This window comes from Trachemys scripta, chromosome 1 (genome assembly GCF_013100865.1).
Source record: "Trachemys scripta elegans isolate TJP31775 chromosome 1, CAS_Tse_1.0, whole genome shotgun sequence".
NCBI lineage: Eukaryota > Metazoa > Chordata > Testudines > Emydidae > Trachemys > Trachemys scripta.
In genome coordinates this window covers 212130656-212156410 of record NC_048298.1, presented here as the reverse complement: position 1 = coordinate 212156410, position 25755 = coordinate 212130656, and the positions used below count along the sequence as shown (strand labels likewise).

General features: G+C 40.0%; 1 protein-coding gene across 6 annotated transcripts in view; it reads right to left on the bottom strand.

Annotated features, from left to right (window-relative positions):
* Positions 1-25755, bottom strand: part of CTPS2 (CTP synthase 2) — a 132741-nt gene that overhangs the window by 56733 nt on the left and 50253 nt on the right. For all 6 annotated transcript variants that reach the window (XM_034756242.1, XM_034756225.1, XM_034756251.1 and 3 more), the window contains 4 exons: positions 21438-21526; positions 20214-20308; positions 18922-18984; positions 18088-18131 (listed from right to left, as the gene is read on the bottom strand). In XM_034756242.1, coding sequence (XP_034612133.1) covers positions 18088-18131; positions 18922-18984; positions 20214-20308; positions 21438-21526 — 291 coding nt within the window. The remainder of the gene's footprint in view (positions 1-18087; positions 18132-18921; positions 18985-20213; positions 20309-21437; positions 21527-25755) is intronic.

The window sequence follows — 25755 nt, the reverse complement described above, 5'->3', positions numbered from 1 at the left end:
GACATCTGCTATGTGATGTCCACATTTGTTTTTAATAATACTGATGGATGCATGTTGAGTGGTTGGATCTTTTAAAATTGCTGAGGCTCTTTTTCCCTAAGTTGAGCTTAATGTTATGGGTGCAGGGTTAACTGTACCCCTTACTCAGTCTCACCATGGACACTCTTCCCAAATCACAGGTCCATGCCTGTAATTCTCTCAAGGTAGACTCCCATGATCCACTTAGGGTTCCTGGACAATGGGAGATACAGAACAGGCGCTCAGGGCAGGGGCAGAGCATGGAGCTTCCCTGATTGCACCTGGGCCTAGGGGCCACAGGGACACGCTGGCTGCTTACGGGAGCTGCGCAGAGCCAGGGCAGGCAGGGACCCTGCCTTAGCCCCCCTGTGCCGCCGACCAGACTGTGAACAGCCCAGTCAGCGGTGCTGACCAGAGCTGCCAGGGTCCCTTTTCGTGGCATTCCGGTTGAAAATCAGATGCCTGGCAACCCTAGATTCATTCCCACTTTTAGACTGTGCCACCAGGTCACAGTATCCCTGTTCATCACCTAGGCCCTCTGCAGCTCCAACTAGGTTTTGGCCCCTCTGTGGCCTTTCCTCCAGCAGCCTGTGATCAGTATGAAAATGCAGTGACAGAAACTGTCCAAAACAATTATTTATTTATCCTTACTATCATCACAAACAGAGACGAAAAAGGGTTAACCTGGCTGTTCCTTGCAAGCTTAGGTAGGTCCTATGACCCAAGAAATGTCTATCAGGGATGGTCTAGACAGTATTTGGTCCTGCCATGCAGGCAGGGGCCTGGACTCGATGACCTCTTGAGGTCCCTTCCAGTCCTAGAATCTCTGAATCTCTGAAAACCTCTTCATGCCAACTGGAAAGGGGGTTATAGGAATCTCCTGGTTCTGATATGTACATTTTGGTTCCCCAAAGAGTGTCATGTGAGGTCTTAAATGAAAGCCGGTGTCACACTGGTCATTAATATCACTGTGAAAATTATGTATAGATACTATGCAAGATGATATGTATGTATACTGAAAATATCTTCTTAAAATCTGGTTTCAGAGTAGCAGCCGTGTTAGTCTGTATCCGCAAAAAGAACAGAAGTACCTGTGGCACCTTAGAGACTAACAAATTTATTAGAGCATAAGCTTTCGGGGACTAGAAGTGGGCTATAGTCCACGAAAGCTTATGCTCTAATAAATTTGTTAGTCTCTAAGGTGCCACAAGTACTCCTGTTCTTTTTTCTTAAAATCTGTATCAATATTAGTCATCAGCAAAGATGAAAAACAGGTCTTCTGTCAGACAAGAGATGTTTATCCAGCTATCCGTTTACATGTAAATTGAGTATGATCTCACCTATTACCAGTCTGAACTATAGATGAAAAGACTGTCAAGACTTCAGAGAAAAAAATCTAACTGAAAGACAAAAACACAAGGCTGCCTCACATGAACGGCAGGTGGTGATGAGGTGCCTCACAACCTGGGGTACCATGGGGAGAATCACAAGTTCCCACTTATCCCCGAAGCCCCAGAATCTGGGGACCATGTTACAGTCTGTTTCTCTGCAGACCCTCTCTCTCTGCCTCCCTACAACAGGCTGCTCTTTTTAATAGCTTTCAAGTCCTTTGTTTAAGATCTTCTGTCTGGTCTTCCCTGAAATTTCAAGCTGGGACCTTGTTGATTTGACCTAATTTGATTTTGATTAGATAACTATATTGCTTAATTCTTAATTCAGTCATGTTAAAAGTAGTTTCATTTTAGCAATCTGCCTGCTTGATTTTGTTTCCTTATTAACTTTAATACAATTAATAAAAGCATAGCGAATCATATTTCTTTCAATAAGTAACATGGGCCAGAACCATTTAGAATCTAGGTGGGTACCAGCCATAGGTGCTGACTCCGTGGGTGCTCTGGGGCTGGAGCACCCCTGGAAAAAAAACAGTGAGTGCTCTGTACCCACTGGCAGCCCCACAGGTCAGTACCTCTCTCTCTCACTTCGCGCCTCCCGTCCGCCGGCGGCCCCACCAATTGGCGCCTCCCTCCAGCGTCTCCTGCCTGCTGCGGATCAGCTGTTCCACTGTGTGCAGGAGGTGCTGGGGGAGAGGGGGAGGAGTGGGACCAGGGGGTGGAAAGAGGCAGGGCAGAGACGGGAAGAGGTGAGGGCTTCCAGGAAGGGGTGGAGTGGGGGTGGGACCTGGGGTGGAGTGGGAGTCAAGCATCCCCCCCGGGATCTGAGTAAGTCAGCGCCTATGGTACCAGCTGGTCCATTTAGGAGCCTAATTAGCTTGGCTCAGAACACAGCAAAACACAACAACCACCACCTCTTGAAACTTCTATTTGTTTTGCTTCCAGCAGACCGTAATGGTTAAAATGACTAATATCAAATTATTTACTGAACATGTTAAAACGCCCCTCCGGAGACAGATCAATGGATATTATAGATCAGTGGTCCCCAAACTTTTTGTCACCCCCCCTTAACTGTAATGCAATCCGTCCGCAACCTCCTGGGAGCTGGGGCCCAAGGCTGGACCTGAGGGTGGGAGCCAAGGAGCAGAAGTCACAGCCAGGAGTGGGGCCGAAAGCCGGGATTGGGAGCCGTGGCCAGGAGTCGAAGCCAGGGCCTTGGCTGTGGCCAGAGCGGAACTGTGGGCATAGCGGGGCTGGGTGATGCTCCCTTCCCACCTGCCATGGGGACTGGCCCAGGCCCCCCGAACATTCCTCTGTGCCCCCTGGGCGGGTACGCCCCATAGTTTGGGGACCACTGCTATAGATATAGATCGCATTTAAAATTCAAAATATGTCTGCTAACAGACATGGTTTTGGGTGTGAAAGGTGAGGCCATGACTTCTGTGCTTATAATTTCTATTATTCTTTGTTTCACATGGGTAACAGAAATACCCAAAAGTATTACATGAGAGCCTTAACAATCTGCATTAATGTGGGGCAGCCCAGGCATGGACTAATGGGGACTAAGGATTAGCAAGTGCACTAGTGTGACAACTGAGAATGATGCCATGCTTCCTATGAGCCAAAAGGGAGCCCAGGTAACCCGAGCCTAGCTCTTGGAACGATCTAATCGCCAAGGCAGGGTAATTTATTTCTCCTTCTGCTTTTCTTTCTCTGTGACAGGGCTCTTCCTGCTGCTGAGTCTGACAACATCAGGGAGGCCAGGCTAGGCTCTGGTTGGTACCACAGCAGATGCAGTGAAGCTGCCAGGGATATGGAAAAGGAGCCGAGCAGGTGGCTTTAGAGGATGCTGATGGAGTCCTGCAGCCCCTTAAAAAGAATATCATCATTTCTCCTTAATAGCAGCTCTCAAGGCTGCTGTCGCCTCTGTGCTTTCTACAGCACAGAGCCCAGCTGCTGCTGAGGAGATAGTGCTTTATAATTTCCTCCGCACAAGCCCGTTAATGTACACTGCGACATCATCTCCTGGATTCCTCCTTACCCCTGCACCAATTACAGCACAGCTGCTCTGGGAGCACTGGGACCCAGATTTTGAATGGAATTTAATCGTTGCTCTGCTCAGTGTCGCAAGGCCTAAGTAACTCAAATGGCTAAGTCCCATGTTCAAAAGTAATTGAGGCACTTAGGAGCCTAATTTTCATTGAAAGTCAATGGGCTTGAGAGTCTGATTCAGTCTCTCCCCACCAATCCCACTCTCACAAGCATCAGCATCTGGGAGGAGGAAATATGGCAGGCTCTGTGTTAGGGTTTACCCAGCATCAGGGGCATAGCCACGGTGTAATGTGGCAACAACACCCTAACATCTCATATGAAGCTTAACATTACCTAGACTGGCATCACCCCAGCTGAGCAGCAAAACCTCACTGTTCTGTACCTGCTATTGTAGATTTGTGAGTCTGTGTCTTACTGAAATGCAGATTAATGAGGGTCTGCAGTTCTTTAGACAGGTAATTCTTTGTAAGGGTTCTATAAAACAGGTTTGAGAACAAAGCGATTAAATGTTTAGCCAGTTGTAAATAGCAGCTGTGGGGTAGTAGCTTTATTGTATTGCCACGGGATCATGGTTCAGGAAGCGCTATGAGAGAACCATTTTTCGGTACATTCTCCTCGCCAGGCCTGTGCCTCATGTAGTATGGGTGCATACTCAGTTTAGAGAGCTTTACTGTAGTAACAATCTGGTTGTCAAGTGTGTACACTTCATGGGCAACTGACTCAGATGCAGCACACTAAGCAGCACATCACAGCATAAAGTCTGCCACTAATAATGCTTCTACTGAATTGTTCATCACTGTAGCAACCACACCCGATTTTGTGAGGGAGACACCTTGTACATAAGCATCACAGCATAACGAGGGAGTGCCAAGAAGAAACTGAGTCTGTAGATTAGGATAGCCAACCAGGACATTATTCAGCAAATTGTATTCTGCAAGATGAGACATAAAGAACCTTTGCACATCAGTAGAGATTTTGCAGACACCAGAAGTTGTAACAATCAAAGTACATCGCCTACTTTATTTATGGACTAAATACAACAAGCTGCTCTCATCTCCCCCTACTGCCACTACAACAGATCCACATCCAGGAGTGACACTACCTTCTCTTTACTGGCTTTAAGTACAATTCTCTGAGTGAGGTCCCCACACGTAGCAAGGGTTATATCTGATGATTTTGGGGCAATCTGCTCCTCTCTGGATGCTCCCTATTGACCCATTTATACTTTGTGTCCTCCTGATATCATAAATAATTCAAGGACATTGACACAGGTAGTTATTTTGCATATATCTTCCATTTGTGGTTGAGATTTAATTTTCCACATCCCGCAACACATGCCTTGAAAAAGGCCGTGTACTACAGGCTGACTATCAATACGCTCTCACCTTTAATTCTTTCTCCATTTTGCAGAGCACCACATCCTAATGGCTGCTGGATTTGGAGGCACCAAGCGCCATCTGTGCATCCCTTTGATCTGCACATCACACTGCAGTTTCTGTGCAACACACATCAGGCAGAGTTGTTCCAGAAAATGGCAGTGTACTTGGGATTTTGCCTAGTGCAGGTAGTTAGAAACTGCATGCGCGCGCGCGCACACACACACACACACACAGAGTGGTATTTCAGGTTGTTTGCCTGCGACAAAACAGATTTGCCTATCAGAAACATCTCTCCCTGTGACCAGAGGACCAATATGGTATTTTCTTTAGTCAGGAAGACTTAGTGCTGACCCACAGCATGGTGATAGCGTACAGCTGTTGCTGGCAGCACACTCATGCACAATCGTGAGGGAATGACTAATGCTGATTGCAACCCACAGGATACAGGTATTGCTGTACTTCATGAGCTGTGACCGATGCCCGCGCAGTCAGTGGAAAAGCACTCCAGACTGGCTTTCATTCTACCTTTTGCCACCTGTGTCCCCACAGTAGGCATTTATCTCATTTTCTGGTTACTATATCCTGTGGCACAACCTGATTCAAAACCGTACTGCACTCTTGCTGACCTGTAACTATACATGTCCCTTTATTTTATCCCAGATGCTGCATTAGGCATGTTCTGCACACAGCATAGCAAGGATTTCACAGGCTGTAGATTTTTCCAGTTCAGACTAAGAATTTACACTTCCCTTCATTATGCTTATTCACTAAAACAGATCATTTCAGATATTTGCAATGTGTGTGTCCTGTATATCACAGAAACACATGGTCATAGTTTATGCCACCTATTCTGAGAAACCTGGACTGCTCTATAATTTTTCCCTCTATGTCAGATCATGCAGCGTTAAAGAGAGATTTTAGAAACTGACTAGATCACTAATGCTCTGGAAGCTACTGATTATACACAAGTTGCATTCAAATAAAAATAAGTGAATATTGAAAAAAAAAAAAAAAAGTTCACAAACATTTATTCAAATTTATAATCCAGTTCATTTTGATTGTTCTCCCCACCTTTTGTGTTTGCAAATATTTTACCAAACAAGTTTACAGGGGTGAACAGTCACATAAGCAGCCAATTTTAAGGGAATTTTGACTTTGTAAACATGATCATAGAAAGTGACACAGTCCTTGTAGCACTTACAGGAACATCTGTGAGCTTGGAATGAATCTCCAGACTATAAAGCACATTATTTGCCCACTCTACTGTGTTTAATGCCCTGTCTATGCTACCAAAAAAATGTCATTGTCAGAGGAATATTTAGACGCCATGACTTTTGATAAAATGGTTTCTCTGCCACAGGGTAGAGATGGCTGACCCATGGTGAACTGCATCATAAATTACAGACACAAGACACATTCATTACCCCCTCACACTCTGAGCATGGGTTAAAGCACCACACCTGGATCTCCAGGAAGAGAGCAGTTTAAAGTATGACCATGAGAGCTAGACCATAATAACAACAAATAAAGACAAAAGTCATCAGCACCAATAAGGAGTATACTAGACCTTCAGCACCTTAGAGTTCATTTTTACCTAACCTGCTTTTAGCTGAAATGCTTTTAGAGTTTTGCGTGTGTAACATTTTTTGACTGTGTACTTTGGAGAATTATAAATGAAAACTCAAAATAAAAAACACTTAAAAATTAGATCTGTATTTTAAATACAGACAGCTTCTTGGACTGTACTGTAACTGTTAGCCATCCACTCCTAAACCTACATTACATTTCTTTTACATTCTTCTAGCTCAGAAGGTCAATGAATATGTTTTATGATAAAATGCTGTATGCTAAGTGTAGCCCATAGAACTAGCTTAGCTTTTTATTATATTCAACAGTAACACAAGGAACCTACAGGTCTGTATCCTGTAAGACATTAGCAGGTTAGCATAAGTAAAGCCAAGCACAGTAGGCCTGCGACCCTTGGCATAGATAAATGACCTGACAGTTACCCTTAGGTTTTGGGGAACTAGGAATAGCTTGCTCAATAGCAGGAGTTGGAATATAACGATACCAGGCAACCTCAGGAATACTGAAGTGATACTGGGCTTGGATATTTTAGGATAGAATTGTTGGCAGATGTCTAACCACAAACTTGCTTGAGCCATAGCTGGCATACATGATAATGAATTAAATTGCATTAATAAGATAACCTATAGGATAAATGCACTCCAAGATTATGAGGCTGAGGAAGTTATATTTGGACATGGAAAGCTGGGCATTAGAATGAATATTCATGATAGTGTTCAGGCCTTGTAATAGGCCAAACCAACATGTGGAGGAGGTTAGCTTTCCATCATTTGACCCTTCAGCTCTACTGTTATCTGCCACCAATCTTGGGCATTGGGGAACCTGGACTATTGGACTCACTCAGCATGTCTCTTACCATCAGGTCCTCAAGGAAGGGTGTAAGTATAGAAGTCTAAGAGCGTATGCAAGGGAATGATACCACAGATGTCCCCAATACTGTATTACTCTTGTATGTGGCTTGGAGCTTTTCTGTCTCTAGTACTGGTTTTAATAAAAATGACCAAGGCTTGGCTTTGCCCTCAGTGTGAGTGTCCTTGCCATAGACCCCGAGGTTCCTGATGATATACTGAATGTGTTGGTTTTAGTTCTGTGTAGCCTGATTCTGGGACAAGAACCCTCTTACCCCCAGCTCATTAATCAGGATCAACTGGCAATCAATACAATATGCATCTGACGAAGTGGGTATTCACCCACGAAAGTTTATGCTCCAATACAATTATTATTAACCATTAAAAAGGATCAGGCAACATATGTTTTGGAAACAGGAAAGTTTTATGCATATACAAAAAAGCCTCTCTCTGTAGAAGCTTTCCCCAGGCTAACTCTGAAGCAGGTGTGGCAGAGGTTAAAAACTAAAACACATAGTTTGTAGGGGGAAAATACCCACAGAAAGGACTTTTTGAAACCTCATCTAAATGCATAGGTAGGGGTTTATGGTGCCCCTTCATTTGTAAAATTGTTTTCATTAAGTCTTTTTTCTAAAGTATGCAAAATCTTTGATCATTGGAGCTATAAGATTAAAATTAGTGTACTGTTTTTAATGACAAAAGAAAAATTTCATAATCAGGGTGGGGTGGAAGCGTGCAGACTATAAAGGTTGTCCCAACCCCGCAATTCTCACTCCAGCTGGATTCTGTTAGTTGTTCTGGGTTTCGTGAGTCAGGTAAGTTCGATCTGAATTTATTACACATGTTTAAAATCTTATATTAATTTGGCATTTTCTTTTGGAAATGGGTTGAACCCATTATATTGAGGAAAAAGCCCACTGTAACTGTGGGTTAACAGTTAAGTATAACTTATTCCCTGCTGAGATGTTAGTGTGAACAGAATTATCTCCCCAGTAGGAAAAAATCAAACAAACCTACATACCTGGTCGATAGTTTCAATATATTAGAGGAGATTTTTCATTTTCACCTGTTGATAATTGCTTGGTTAACATAATAATTTCTAATTCAAAGACTGCACTTATAATAAGCAATTGTTGTTTACACCAACTGCTTGCCCCCTTCATCCAAAACAGACACATGCTACCTGGAATGAAATCCATCACTGATTTTTTCCTTCTCTTTCGAAATTCAAATGTAGGGTTTTGTTTTTGTTTTCACAGTTATTCTTCAAGAATATAATCAGAAATATGGAAAATTTACTTGATGATAACCTTTTAAAATATTTCACCCAATATGCATTGATGGAGGGTAGTACCAGCGCGCTGTCCATTGGTGGACTGAAAAACCTGCTTCAGAATCAATTTGCACAATATCTGAAGGTAAGTGTAACCCAAGCAGCATCAATTGTACTCTCTGTGGAATGGGTGGGAAAATGTAAATATAGGCCCTGATCCCGCAAGGCTGAGCCTTATGCCCCCATTGACTTTAATGATCATTGTCAAAGCATCAGTATGTGAATCCACCACTTGCCTTATTCACATAGTTGTAAAGAGTTCACAACTTGGCACTATGAAATAAATACTTTTAATGTATTTTATAAGGTGTTCTGAAGGCAAAGTTGCCCCAACTGGATCATATAAAAGATTCCCCCCATCTATATACTGTATCTTGATTCATCTCAGAGGATCTTTTGACTTTGAGTATTAGGTAAATGTGGTGACTGGTAATTATTCAATTCTGAAAACAGAAGTATCAGAACTTAGGTGAGAAGTCTGAAGAAGCTGGTAAATAGCTGAAGTCCCTGCTGTAATGGAAATGGAGATGATAATTCTCTGTGATTTCAAGACAAGTGCAAAGGCAAAAAATCACCACCACCATTTGATCTGCAGAAATGTCCATATGACATCATTTGGGGGTTTCAAGAATGAACAGATTTTGGAAGATTAACTGGAGTTGGGTTTTGACTTCAGTAGGACTCCAAATAGTTTTCTTTGCTGGACTGGACATTTAGATGTTAAATGTGGGTGTGTTGAATCAATGTTGGTGCATTTTGTCAAAGGCCTGAACTCAGTGGAAATTCCAGAATTTTGTGAATAACAAAAATCCACTTTATTCATTTTGCTACAATTTGTTGGCTGGAGAAAAATCTTTTACATGATCCGGTATGTGCAATTAAGCCTATGGAAAAATCATAAAATATAAAAAAGTGTTTCCTTATCAAACAATTATCATAATTTATAGTCATAGTTTATTTAATTGGAAAAGTTAATTGGAAACAAACTTGTAAGTCTGCTAAGGTGCCTTCTTACTAAAACTTTCTGATATCAGTCATAGCCTGTTCAGCTTTGGAGGAAAATAAATCCAGATTTGACTGAACATTCACATTTCACCTGTGTTATCAATGATTTCTATTTGTAATTTGGATAGTAGATTTTTCTAGCATTTTCCCTGTTTGCAGAAATGTGCAACTTGTTTGACACTGAAATAGATGATATAAAGTATGACAACATAAAAAAGTGGCTTAAAACACAATCAAAACTAGGTTTATCCTACTTTATATATTTGACTAATTATCAAGAGTGTTTTCAGAAAATTCACTGCACCAGAATGCCATGTGCACTTTCAAAATACGGACTGGACTAAAAGGAGTTAATGCTCTTAGCTAGATTTACCACATTTAAACAATTTTGCTAACACAATACAGAGTATTCAAAATACAGGGGGGAACAGTCCTGTCTCAGGGCCTGATCCAAAGTCCAGTGAAGTCAGTGGGATTCTTTCAACTGTAAGTGGGCTCTGGGTTAGACCCTGAGATAGCAGAGACTTTTAATGGTGGCCACTGTAGCTCAATGAGTCTATGCTACTGCTTTTTCACCTGTCTTTCTTTCCCCATCTTTGTGATATAGTCCAAACTCAATTTACCTACATCAGAATGAAAGCCTAGTCATAACGAAGCCTTGCTGTAGTGATTTGTTCAAGAACCTCTGGCATTTTTGGTTGTTCTGGGTCCACTGGCTCTTGCACATGGGGACATTTTCATTTCTTGATAGTCTGACTGTTAGAATTTTAACTATTTCTTAGGAATGCTCTTCTATAGTGAAAGGTGAAAGGCAGATGATTGCTCCATACTGTTCAGAAGACTGGTACGTCTTTGATAACAACGTTAGCAGACTGTGAACACTGCATTTCTTGGTTAGTCAATATAACAATCTCTCACACACACACACACACACACACACACACACACCCATGTACTTACTGGTAGATCCCATAGTAATAGCAACACCTCCATAGTAACATTAACAGTTAGCCTACTTTATGGGCTATGTTTCTTATCAGGAAGTATCTGTGACATTAATTTTTTTACTTAACTTCTTTAATTATTTTCCTATAAAAACAGGATGCATTTTCTCTCGATAACATAATTAAATCGTTGGACAAAAATAATGATGGGAAAGTCAGCTTTGAAGAATTTGTGTCCATTATAAAACGTGTAACTGGCACAGGCCAGTAAGACAAAAGGAGGAGGACCACCACTGCCAAAGGAAGAAAGAAAAAACTTGGCATTCATAAAAAGTATATATATATATGTATTTACAGATTTACTTATTGTGATAACATTATCAGTAGATAATAAAGATTTTCTTTAGTGTAAAAGGATTGGTCTCCTTGTACTGTATTTCCTATATACTGGTTATCAACACACTCTAAACAGGTCCACTTCCCAGTTATTTTAGAATTAACATTTTTATTTCATGCTACATAAACATGATGTAAGGAAATGGCCTTTATATAGCTCCTGCTTTATGTGGGGATAGTACTTTGACACACGGGACAATTTAAATTCATGTTCTTGGAAGGAATATATGGCCATATACATTAAGGTCGGTCTATCACTCCCAGCAAGGATTGTTCGCTACAGTATACTAGTCAATCCAATTTAAGTCAGGACACACATCTCAATATAGTAAAATATCTGAATTAGATATATTTAAAATTCGTATGTTAAATACAAACTTACCAATATTCTATTTACTATTTTTAAAAAATATTTTCCTCAATAACATGCACAAAATATACCTAACAAAAATAGCTGTACTTAGGGGAATCAAATAAAAATCTATAAGGAATATCATAACTGTACACCATACAAAATGAATTATATCAAATCTAAGATCAAATATGGCCCGCATATTACAGTAGAACCTCAGAGTTACAAACACCTCAGGAATGGAGGCTGTTTGTAACTCTGAAATGTTCATAACTCCGAACAAAGCATTATGGTTGTTCTTTCAAAAGTTCACAACTGAACATTGACTTAATACAGCTTTGAAACTTTACCGTGCAGAAGAAAAATGCTGCTTTTAATCATCTTAATTTAAATGAAACAAGCACAGAAACAGTTTCCTTACCTTGTCAAATCTTTTATTTAACTTTCCCTTTATTTTTTTAGTAGTTTATGTTTAACACAGTACTATACAGTATTTGCATTTTTTTTATTTTTTGGTCTCTGCTGCTCCCTGATTGCATACTCCCAGTTCCAAATGAGGTGTGTAGTTGACCGGTCAGTTCATAGCTCTCGTGTTCATAACTTTGAGGTTCTACTGTATCACAAATGTCTCTGTGACCTCTGCACTGATGTCCTATGTTCTAACAGGATATATTAATTAAACCATTCTGACACTAAAGGTTTTGATTCCTTCATTATAAATCAGCTTTTGCATATTCTTGCTATTGACAATATAATAATAAAATATCTTTGATATCCGTTTACTATAACAACTTTAAGTTACACTTAATAACTAATTTAAAAAAAAAACATTATTAGGGTTAGAAAGTGAAGCACTCAAAGTTAGGAAATGTCAGAATTAAGGTTGTTTAGGCATCCTTCGTTTGTCCTGCTTGTGCATATGCATTATGGTACAGCATTTAATTCCATGATTACATTCTATTTATTTTCCACAGGACCCAGAATAAAACATTTGATGATGAATTAGATGTATGCTCAGTATGTTACAGTACATAACTACAAGCAGAGCATCCACCATTCTCTCTGCTGGTATCATGTTCTGCTTTATGACAGGCAGTTCAAAGAAAGTGTTCCAAAAATTCACTTCACTGTTTACATTTTTTAAAGTAACATTTTGCTCCTTCCAGGAACCTTTCAGAAAGCAACATTCACCGCAACTATGAGAGACAGGCTTGGATTGCAGTTGGGTGGGATGATGTTTGTATTATTGTGAAAATTCTTTCACCCATACTGCTAGCTATAACACTAGTTCCAATTCGAGAGGAGATCTCTTTGCTAAAATGAAACTTCCAAACACCTTTTCTTTAAGGGAGATCTGACCCTTTACCCTTTCAGGGTCCAATCCTGAAAGGTGCTAAGTGTCTTCAACTCCCATTGAAGAAAGGGGATGTTGAAAGTGCTCAACACTTCATAGGAAACACCAAACATGTTTCTGAATAAGGCCCTAAATTGGGAACAACTTACAGTACATGGCTACCTAGCTGCAAAGGACAGATGAGATTACCAATATTTCTATTGGTTCAGATCCTAATTCCTGTCAGCCTCACAGAAAGGACATCTTATCGACATTTTTTTTATATGGATTTGAGGCGGCCCTGAAAAATATTCAAAGTGGGAATACTCTAAAGGAAGGGAGGTTTCACTCTTTCACAAAAGTGGTAAGACATTTTTCTGGTTTGGCTATACATGTACAACTTCTGAAGTTTGCTTTTTTGTATTTGCTATAGATACAAATTACAATTTCTGCATAGAAATAACACTTAACCTCTTTCAATTAATCAATAGGAGCTTAGACACTGATATCACGGGAGTGTAGGATTCAATCTCTTAATAAATATTTAGTCATATTCATTCCTCTTTTCAACACAAGCCCAATTAGCCTTGCAGCATCAGTCCTCTCTATTGTCACATACAGATTTACAGTCATCTTTGGGAGTATGATCAGGTCCACATCAGATTAAGTTACTTTTGCACATTGAAACATTTGCAATTTTTTTTAGATTCTCTTTTTAATCCTTTCAGCACATAGCCTACATCAGAAAATTCCAGTGTCATAGTAATTGCTATTATTATTATTGCTTACCTTATTGAAAGAAAATAATGAAAGACAAGGAAACAAAATTAAAAATAAGGCATCCCTGTAAGAAGAAGGATAGGCCACTAGCTTAGGACCTGGAAGACCTGGGTTCAAGTCCCTACTCTACCACAGATGTCCTTTGTAACCTTGAGCAAGTCACTTAGTCTCTCCGTACCTCAGTTCCGCATCTATAAAATAGGGATAAGAACACTTTCCTACCTCACAGGAGTGTTGAGAGGATTAAATTAAAGATTGTGAGATAAAATAAGGTACCTAAAATAGACTACTGTGTACACTTCAGTCCTTAAGTAGCTAGTGTTTCTTGGAGAAAAATTATTTTTCTAGTAGTCTATTTTTGGCCAAATATAAAGTATTTTCATACACCTTGTTTTTATTTCAATTCTGGCTATGGGCCCAACCCTGCAAATACTTCTGTACATGAGCAACTTTAAGCATGCAAATAATCACACTACACTAAACGGAATTACTTATGTGTGTAAGAGTTTGCAGGACCAGGATCTATGTTTCTTTTCTTTTTATCTCTGTTATACAATAGAAAATTCTGACTTTGACTGTGTTACTAACACCTCTTGTAAGTTATAGAAAAAGCAGGCAACGGGAATTAAGCATTAAATAGTGTTATAAAAGTGTCACTTACTTGCAAAGCCCACTTCTGACCCAATGCTCAGGGTGATAAAAAATGCTTACATTTTACTTATTCCAAAAGGTCAGGAGCACTTCATACCATATGTAATATCAGAAATATCATGGAAAATAAAGTTTTAAAAATAAAATCAGCATCTTCAAGGCTAGTACTGAAGGAGGCATTTTTACAAAATTATATTAGAGGCATCAGCAGATAAAAGCTGAGACCACAATGCAAGAGCTCATCAGAAAAGATTACAATCGATTTAATATTGTGAGGAAAGAGGGGGAATAAAAACAAAACGCCTTTGACCATTTGGATCAAATTCTGCCCTAACACCCTGTGTAAACACATTTACTGCAAAGGTCTGCAAGGAATGTACGAAGAAACCAGTGTAGATTTTGTCCCTAAATGTATTATTTGGAGTATAAAATTTTTCCACAGAATAGTAATACAACTTGCCGCATTACTTTTCCAAAGTGTTGCACAAACACTAACTACATTAATCCTCACAACAGCCAGGCAAGGTCAGTAGGTATTATCATTCCAATTTTACAGGTCAGAAAACAGAAGCAAAAAGATTAAAGGCCTTACCATGGAACACATGCAGCAAGTTATCAACACAGCTGGAATTAGATAGCATGAGTTTCTGAGCCTGAACAGCCCTCATTCATCTAGCCCACATTCCCTTTGTGAAATCAAATCTATATTAAGCAGAGCTGGGCCCAAGCAGCAAAATCTGGATATGGAATTCTAACATGCATGATATGATGGATACAGCACTGGGCTGGGAGTCAGGAGAGCTGGGTTCTATGCCTGGTTCTGCCACTGATGAAGTTGAGCAAGTTACTTCACCTCACTGTGCTAATTCTTCCCCTATCTATAGATGAAACTTACCCATCTGTGCAAAATGCTTGGAGTTTTACAGATTAAAAGAAGTATTAATTATTATTTTGTGACATTCATATAAGTTTTTAGTTCAAGACTATTTCTAGTGCTAAAGAAAGGATGGATAAATACATAAATGCTAATAACTGTAACATGAAACTCAGACATGTCCACTTTAATTTAAATCCCCTAGACACATTTTATAATGCTTTTCACCATGTGGGAAGGAAAAATGGTACAATTTTGTTTAAAACAAACTTTGTAGTTAAACTTTACAATGTGCAAGTCACTAAAAAAACTCATAAACCAGTGTTTTGTATGCAGAAACTATCAAATGGTTTCTCAGCACTGAAATATCAACTGCACACTAGGGGTCCAGTCCTGCAACACCTACAGATTAGCTTAATTCCTGCGTGTAGCCCCTCTGACTACCCATGGAGCTCAGCAAGAGTACTCATGTGCATAAAGTTACTCCTGGGTATGTCGGCAGGATCAATGCCAAGTAATGCTTTTGTAATCACACTGAACCATGGAACAAGATGAAATAGATTAATAATAGTTGGACTGATATAGATCAACAACACAGTAGGAAACTCCCTTATAGTTTAAGTATACATTAGTTACTCTTCAAACAAATCAAGTCACAACATTTACCTCTTCAACTTTAGAATTAAAAGCAAAAATCTCAAAAAGAAAATCTTCACAGTGCTAAAAACTTTTGATCAAAACAGTTTCTGTGCATTCTATTTCAGTAATATCACTTGGGCCATTATAGTTGCAAGGACACACTTAATTAATACGCAACAGAGAGTCCTGTGGCACCTTTAAGACTAACAGATGTATTGGAGCATAAGCTTGCGTGGGTGAATACCCACTTCGTCAGACGCATGTAATGGAAATTTCCAGAGGCAAGTATAAATATTGGTTGCTAGTGAGAATATGCTTAAGGTTGGCGGGTTGTCTGTGGGCGAGGACTGGCCTGCCTCCCAAGGTCTGTGAAAGCGAGGGATCGTTGTCCAGGATGGGTTGTAGATCACTGATGATGCGTTGGAGAGGTTTAAGCTGACGACTGTAGGTGATGGCCAGTGGAGTTCTGTTGGTTTCTTTCTTGGGCTTGTCTTGTAGCAGGAGGCTTCTGGGTACATGTCTGGCTCTGTTGATTTGTTTCCTTATTTCCTTGTGTGGATATCGTAGTTTTGAGAATGCTTGGTGAAGATCTTGTAGGTGTTGGTCTCAGGTGTTGGTGTTACAAGCTCAAATCCCAGAAGCCAAATAAAAAGAACTCAAAATGTATTAATTATTTTTAAGAATCTCATGAGTGTTAAGCCAATCTCGTGATTTTGGAGGTTTAGCTCTTGATTTTTGAACACTTGAGGTTGGCAATACTACAGGGTAGTAAATTTAAAAAGAGTTACAAGAAATTCCAAGTTCTATACCTGCCCCTGAGAATCCTTGCCTATTGGCATGGTTCAGCAATCACATGGTCCTAATTTTTTATTAAAAAACAAACAAACAAGCAAAACACAACTGTTACTGGACCAGTGTTTCTCCACTCCCATTCTCCAGGAGCAACTTCCAGAGGAGTAGCCAACACAAAAAGAGGAGTACAGTAAGTAAGCCTTACTGAATTGCTGAGGGTGCTACCATGGGAGTGACACAGTGTTCCCTCATTAGCTCTCACGGTGCATGAAATCATCTCTATGGCCTCAATAATTCACAAACCTCACTAACCTGATCCCCCTTAAATTATTTCTGTACATTACTATAAACAATATCCAAATATTTTAATACAATGCAGGCTTTGCTAAACTGAAGCCTTTACGGTTACAGGTATTAATATGGTAAGATGTCCAGTTGAAACAACTGAAGGTTCGCTTTGCCTCACTCACAGTTCAGCTGTGAAATATCAGCATTCCCGCTATACAGATTAAGATTCAGAAACATGCTTTGCAGAGTAGCTGTTATGCACATCACACACAAACTGTTTAAACTCCATTCATTACATTAATCTTTTGTGACTTTCAGATTTTACACTTATTTCATTATTTTCTCCATATAAATTGTACTTGAATGAATGTCTTGCTTCTCTTTTAATGCAATCAAAATGCTGCAGATCACCCAGTGATTCCTGATATTTCTGTACAACAGCAATATGTTATCATAGATATGCGCTTCAATTCACTTCTCAACACCTTTTCCCTTTTGTATGGAGTCAGAGGTGCCCACAAATCTTCGCTCCTTCAGGTCCATGACAGGGGTTCATAGGATTGGAGTTCCAGTCCTTTTCTCTTCAATCTTCTCTTAACAGTCTCTCCATCGTATCTTCTGTCTTCCACATCCTTTCTTGCTGAACTCTTCCTCCCATGCTTTCTTTGTAAATCATTCTTCTCCCATTCGTATCACTTGTCCACCCACTTCAAATGTGCACTCTCCAGCCTATTTATTACTGGGAGTCCCATGTTCATCTTCCCCCTAATTTCTTCCATGCACACACTGTCTGCCCTCCGTTTGCCTGCCAGTCTCAATATATTACGTGCTACTACCTGTATCTTAGAATCATAAAAAATCTTTTTTCTTCCATATGCAAAAGACCCGACCATTTCTAAACCACAGAGCAGGCAGGGAAAAACACATGCAGCATACACTTTTCCTTTCAGCTTGTTACTTAAGTGAGGTCCTACAGTACTCCTTCTATCTTTTTCACTGTCACCCATGCACACTGGGCTCTTCTTTTCAATTCTCCAGATCTCTCCCCGATAGCACTAAGGATATGTGTACACTCCAATAAAACACCTGCACTCGGCCTGTGCCAGCTGACTCAGGCTAAGATCTTTCCTACCTTATAGCTTCTTGTTATGTTTCACTCTACAATAACGTTACAATCCTTATCCTCTGCTTATATCAATCTGTGGCCATGCAAATTACTCTGACATAAAAATCAGCATTATATCTTCATTACTCTTACATCTTCATTACAGTGCTGAGTTCCTATTTAAACAATAAATATGCTAAATATGGACAGCAGACATCTCTTCATGTCACAACCCATGAAAAAGATACATAGCCTGTCATCTAACCAAGGCAAAAAAGGGGTATTAAGAAAACTCACCAAAGAGACAAATCAGTACTTACAACAGGGTATTTTGTGTTTGGGTCAAATTCTGTAGAATTTGCATCTGGAACACAAAAAATTCAGAATAACCACCATACGTTTTCATTGTCCTAGATCATCAGCTTTGTTGGCGTGTAGGGCTATACTGTGCCCTTAGGCACAGCCTTGTAAAGGTGTGTGTGTAACGTACAACACCCCAGGAGCAGTCTCAGGAAGCACAATGCCTCAGGGTAAGTCTACATATCAAGAAGGGAGTGTGATTCCCAACTCAAGGAAACATATCTGTGCTAGCTCTGATTGAGCAAGCTGCAACTAGCTGCAACTACACTCTATTTTTAGTGTGCCAGCTAGATCAGAGCTGAGTCTTCACGAGCTGGGAATTACACCCCTAGCTTGAAGTGCCGACATACTCATAGAGACTCATCAGAGTTACACTTCCTCCCCGATACCTACTTGTTCCTGAGGGTAACAATTTGCTGCTGGCCTAAGCCAGCACTAAATTACTACCCACCCTGCACTTATTTGGCTACTCTCCTCAATGAGTAGTGGGGTGGAGCCAATGCTCCTCCCTTTCCTCACCACTACCTACTCACCTGCTTGAGGGACAGAATATAGAGGTGAGCTGCCCAGTGTATTCCTATGCTTCTGAAACCAAGATCTGAGTAGCCTGCACAGGGGTAGAAAGGAGTTCTTACTCCCTTACATAGACATGTAATCCAATTTGCAATCGAGCTCTTAGAATTTGCTCACATTGATCTAAACACATAATGCTATGATCTGAATAATATAAAGTTCATATAAAGAATAAGCTTTCTTCTAAGTGAACCAAATCCATACTAGGATACTGAACTCACCTTTCCAGTTTAAACAGTTTCTTGCAAACTCCACCACTGCCAGCTGCATCCCCAAGCAAACTCCTGCAAAGAAGAGAAGAGAACAGAGTTTCACACAATAAAAAGTAGAATTTGCAAAGTAGCCTCAATTCGGCCTTCAGAATACCCACAGTTTTGATTTCTGGCTACCCAGTTTGTACGTACAAACCCATACATACTGGGAATCCTGAAGACTGGTTGACTAATTGTGGGCACGAAATGTAAAGGTCACTCTAGACTATTCAGAATAACGATGTCCTTGGAGTCCTACTAAATAATCTTTTTTCATTTTAAATGTTATGTGCCTAGTAGGGATAGGCTACAGCTGAAAGTTTGGGTATGTTCAGATCCAAGATTTTGACCAGGCCCATCCCTAGTATCTAGTCAAAGAATTCACCATGCATCTAAGGCTACGTCTTCACTACCCGCCTGAATCGGCAGGTAGAAATCGATCTCTCGGGGATCGAATTATCGCGTCTCGTTGGGACGCGATAATCAATCCCTGAATCGACGCTTGTACTCCACCAGCACAGGTAGGAGTAAGCGCCGTCGACAGGGGAGCCACGGCCCGTCGATTTGCCGCTGTCCTCACAGCGGGGTAAATCGGCTCAGATACGTCGAATTCAGCTACGCTATTCGCATAGTTGAATTTGCGTATCTTAAATCGATCCCCCTCCCCTCCCCAGTGAAGACGTAGCCTTAGATTCTAAGCAACTCAAAGCAAGGACCACATCTTTTTATGTGTCTGCATAGCACCTGGCCGAGATCCTAACTGGACACTACTATCATAGAAATGTGTAATTAAAAATAATAGCAATACAAAAATGATCAGACAAACACGTTGAAAGAGATATTTTCTTGGGATATATTAAGCTAAAATTATAATGTTGCTGATTTATTACTCTTAAAAAAGATACTCCAAATCAAATGTAAAATCTATGAACTAACTAAAGTGATTCTAAGGTCTTTGATGCAGGGTCTGTCTTTTTGTTTTGTGTTTATACAGCGCCTAGCACAAAGGGGGCCTGGTCCGTGACTGGGGCTCTTAGGTGATATCGCAAAACAAACAACAAATAATAGAGTCAGCACCTGTAACATAGAACTTGAATGCTGACTCGAGTCAGAAACCACTTACATTTTAGTTAGGCCCACGCAACTTTGCCAGGTAGATTTTAGATCCTATTTTAATGCTTATTTTAGTTTTATAAAAATTAACCACCTTTCTCTACATATCTTCAACACCCAGTAATATTTCCTTAGTTGAAAGATCTTACCAAGAAAAGGTTTTTTCTTTTTTCTTGCCCAAGATATTGCTTGGAGTTTGCCTTCTGTTCCCCTAAATCCAAACCCGCCTGGGACCAAAATGCCACTGTAATAAAATCCATACATAAAATGATTGGAATGTAAAATAAGACAAAAAAAGAAAGTTTCCGTGTGTCACTTAAAGGATAATCTTGTCAGGTTAAAATTAAATAAATATGGTAGTAAGGGGCACCACATTTTGTATAATCCAAGGTGCCAATTCTGGGTGATCTTTAATGAGAAATGTACCTCATCAACATGAAAAATCCATTGGACTTATTTCAAGTTTTGGAACATCTGCATCAGTGTTCTAGCCAAATTCAAATAAAGTAATTACATCCTCTCCAGTGAAATTCCTATTTCTTTAATAAGCTACAGAATTCTTCTTCACTCCTTAACCCTAAACTTGTTGGGTGGTATTTCTGGTGCCTTTACAATAGCTGCTTTTGGTAGTGGATGAAGTAAAATGTTCCCTTTAATTATACAGGATGAATGGCTGGTCCCAGTGACATCAATCGCAAAACTTCGATTGATTTCAATGGGGCCACTCACAGTTTAATAATTTTGCAAAGTGGATTGATGTTTATAAAAACAGCCTTACAAAAATGTCATGAATATTTAGGAGCCCAGGCACAACATTTACTTACTCACTTTTTACTATGATGTTTGATGACAATGATCCTTTAGTCACATCAGAAAGGGTAGAATTTTTGAAAATGCCTAACTCTTCAAATGTACCTAAGCATGCTGGCACATTTAAAAATCCCACCCAAAGAGGCCAGAAGAGAGGTTGAAGTTCTGGCCCAATATTTTTTAACTTGCTATTTCCTTCAGTATAAATCATTCTTGTCACAAACCATCATGAAGCTATTTCTTCCTGTCAGCAACAAAACCAAATTCCTAAACAAGTCTACCTGATATAGTGAATGGTTCAAAATCTTTTTAGTAATATATGATTTGCCATTTGAGATGCACTTTAGAATTAGTGTAATATTTTTACTTAAAATCTAAAATCTTTTCCACAATGGCTTTTACATTGAAAAGTACTGAGTTAATGAGAAGAAAGATAAGATGGTATTGGATATTGAAATTATACGAGACACTGGAAAAATCAGTTAGGAAAAAATTTATATTAAACAAAACAACAAATCATTAAACTCTTCTATTTGGTATACAGAATACTTGATGGTACCTACTCTGCTTTGCACAATTTTTGCCACGCCTGGTGATATTTCACTGGGTTCTCAACTTCTGTAGAATGCTCAAGCTCTATTGAATCTATATACTAAGAAAGAAAAATATATGACAAAACAGTATTTCGTTCCACAGAAAAAGCAATATAATGCTATACTGTACAACAAACATTTATAGCATAAAAACAGCCTGCAGGACTTTTCAAAGATTCTCACAATAAATCTGCACATAAATAATAGTAGCTAAAGATCCAATCCTGCAAGGACCCCTGCAGTGATGCTGGAACTAGGGGTGCTGTCACACCCCCAGGCTTGAAGTAGTAACAACAAATACCAAATACATGGTTTCCATCATCTGCACCCCCACTATAAAAATTATTCCAGCACCCCTGGACCTCTGTTTAGGTGCAGAGGTCAGCCCATAAGGAATTCTTTGTAGGGCTGCATCTATCGTTATGGAGTGTGTAGCTTTATAATTGTACGTCTCTCTTCTATGTACTTTCCTCCCTCTGAATTAGTTCAAGATAGCAACTATTCCAGATTGAGTCATACACACATTCTGGACCAGATCCTCAGCTGATGTAAATGAATGTGGCTCCAATGAAGTCGAAAGAGAAAAGAAGATAGTGGGGCAGTTATGGCATTGGACTGGGACTCAAAAGAGCTTGGTTCAGTTCCTGGCTCTGCCACAGACTTCTTCTGTGACCTTGGGCAAATCACCTAATCTGTGTCTCTATTCCCCCTCCATAAAAAATTATATTTAAATTCTTCAGGGCAAAGATTGTCTATTCTGTATGTATATAGAGTGCCTAGCACTGTGGGGGTCCCAATTTCAATTATTTATACAAATAATAAATAATACACCAATTTACACCATCTGAGGATCTGGCCCATAATGTTTGTTTGTTCTTTGCTATTTTCTTTAATCTAAAATAAAAATCACCCACTCTGAAATTACACATTTTCTCTTTATCTATGAAAAAACATACCACTGGTGAATGACAAGATTGTTTGAGGTTTGTTTGACTGGTAGTTTTGAGGTGTGAGAATTACCTTCTATCCAACATTTTCTTCTTTTCCAAAAGATACAATAGCGAATATAACTGCATATTTTTATTATGCACAAATAGTATGTTTTATTGTTTTACATGGTTGAAAAGAGAAGCTAGCTAAGAGAATTTTTCACTTGATGGTACATTTAAAATTAGTTCGGCTTTCACTGTCAAATACACCAAGTCAGCACATTTGTAACTACACCTCTACCTCGATATAACGCTGTCCTCGGGAGCCAAAAAATCTTACCGCGTTATAGGTGAAACCGCGTTATATCGAACTTGCTTTGATCCGCCGGAGTGCGCATCCCCGCCCACCCAGAGCACTGCTTTGCCGCATTATATCCGAATTCGTGTTATATCGGGTCGCGTTATATCGGGGTAGAGGTGGTATTTGAACATTATAGGTTTCATCATTCAAATATGCAAATGATGTATTATAAATTAGGTATCACTATGTTACATTAAAGGACTGCTTCAGAACACAGGATTAGACTGAGGAGCTGCTGGCAAAAAGGCTGGAACACAGGTGTTTCGCAAGAGCTCTGAAAGTGGAATTGGCTCTGGGGAAGCTTTGTCACTGATTTTGGCCTACCTTGTGCAACCTACGTGCATGCTTTGACCTACCTACGTGCATGCTTAACTTTATACATGCAAGTAGCTCCACTGAACCTCCGTAAGCCTCCTTGTGCATGTAAAGTTAAACGTGTTTGGAAGGATTGGGGCCTTGTTCATCTTTGCTGAAGGTGAATAGGGCTTGTTTAAATAATAGATAAATACAATTCACCCCTATGCAGGAAGCCAGTACAAGATTTTGAGCACCAATTAAACCATCAAAATAGGAATTAAGTGGGACTTAAATGGTGTGCAGTTGGAGTAAAGCAGGATGATAATAGTGGTGCTTAAAGCAGGATGATAATAGTGGTGCTAAAAGATTTTATCTAATCTCATCCATTTATCTTCTGATGTGACATCATCACCATGATATTAAAGCTTCTTTTCAATAGTAAATAACAATAGTAGATGTCACTATATAACAACCTCCACCTCTTAAAATAAGTCTGCATTCCGCATTGAGTTCCCCATTTCAGGTAGATCCCTCCACTCTTTTCAGGAAGAATTCCCCCTCTCACCAGGTTCCATAGATTCTAAGGGACCACTGTGATCATCTAGTTTGACCTCCTGCATAAAACAGGCCCTAGGACTTCCCTGAATTAGTTCCTGTTTAAACGAGATTTAAACCAAAATTTGGTTTGTTGAAGAAAAAATTCACCGAAATTTAAAAAAAAAAAAGGATTATACATCTGCAATAGTCAATATACAGATATTGAATTCTAAGAACAAATTGTCTAGGGACAATAACAATATAGGCAAGTTCTAGCTATCCAGCTATGTATTTCTATTTAACCTATAACTATAGTAGATGAGCACCTCTCTCAGCCACAATAATGGTAATGAAATGTTGCTGTCCTTACTGTATGAGTAAAGGACAGCAGAACTGTGCTTAGCCTGCCCTGATTGAGGGGTCACCCTAAACTGAACCTCACTCACTAAGTAGGGGATAGGGGTGCCAAATCCCAGTGAAGAAGAGAAAGGATTTGGACTCTATCTAAAGAGTTCTAGAAACCATTTGACCTTCCCTACTCCAGTGTTTAAGGACAGAACTAATTAGATTCAGTTGAGAGTCATTCCCTCACTCTCACAGACCTTGGGAGACAGGCCAGTCCTCACTTAGACAGCCCCCCAACCTGAAGCAAATACTCACCAGCAACTACACACCACACAACAAAAACACTAACCCAGGAACCAATCCCTTCAACAAACCCTGTTGACAAATCTGTCCACATATCTATTCAAGGTACAACCACATCAGCCACACCATCAGGGGCTCATTCACCTGCACATCTACCAATGTGATATATGCCATCATGTGCCAGCAATGCCCCTCTGCCATGTACATTGGCCAAACCGAACAGTCTCTACGCAAAATTTCCCCTGGACACTCAATAACAGAATTAAAAGTGGCAATTCTTCAACAAAAAAACTTCAAAAACAGACTTCAACGAGAAACTGCAGAACTGGAATTAATTTGCAAACTGGACACCATCAAATTAGGCCTGAATAAAGACTGGGAGTGGATGGGTCACGACCAAAAGTAATTTTCCCTCTGTTGATACTCACACCTTCTTATCAACTGTTGGGAATGGGCGACGTCCACCTTGATTGCATTGGCCTCGTTAGCACTACAAAAGTAATTTTCCCTCTGTTGATATTCACCCCTTCTTGTCAACTGTTGAGAATAGGCCACTTCCTCCTTAATTGAACTGGCCTCGTTAGCACTGACCCTCCACTTGGTAAAGCAACTCCTATCTTTTCATGTGCTGTAACATATATATATTTATGTTATTTATATATATATTTATTTATTATATATATATATACACATACACACACACACATACTGCTTACTGTATTTTTCACTCCATGCATCTGATGAAGTGGGTTTTAGCCCACGAAAGCTTATGCCCAAATAAATTTGTTAGTCTCTAAGGTGCCACAATGACTCCTTGTTGTTTCTGCTGATACATACTAACATGGCTACCCCTCCGAAACCTGTTTTGGTTCAGTGATTACCACAGCAGACTCACTGTTAAGCAGATCTAGGGGCTAGGTCTTAGACCTGGTATAGGGACAGTGCAGAGGCTAAAGGGCTGGGTTAAGAGGTGGAACCTCATAACATGGGATGGCAGAAGTAGGAATGACTGTCCAATAGTGGCAACACATGACCAATGGCAGCAAGAGAAAAGCAGCAGAGGCAGCGGCAAACAGCCAGCTGCAGAGATGCACAGTGACCGCAGAGACATTGCTTGATGGTCCACCCCCTTTCTGGAGTCAGAGGTGAACCCCTCTGAACTCTGGATCTTCGCTGACTAAGGACAGCCAACTCTGAGTGGGATGCAGTGGAGGAAGAGGGGAGTGATCTGTTAAAGGGACATTCGTTCGTCAGACTTTCCCACTGCAAGGTGGGAAACTGAAGCAGAATGTGCTGTGGGGTCAGGGTCCATTATGGTCACATGCTTTTGAATGTGGTTGTGAAGTTTTCCCAAACTAATGCTTGGTTCCCTTTCCCTTTTAATAAAAGTCTCTTTTGTTATACGCAGACGAAGACTATGTCTACACTAGCACTTACTGCGGTATAACTTCTGTCACTCAGGGGTGTGTAAAAGGCCTCTGATTTTTCACTTTATATTTACCAAGCTATAAAAGAC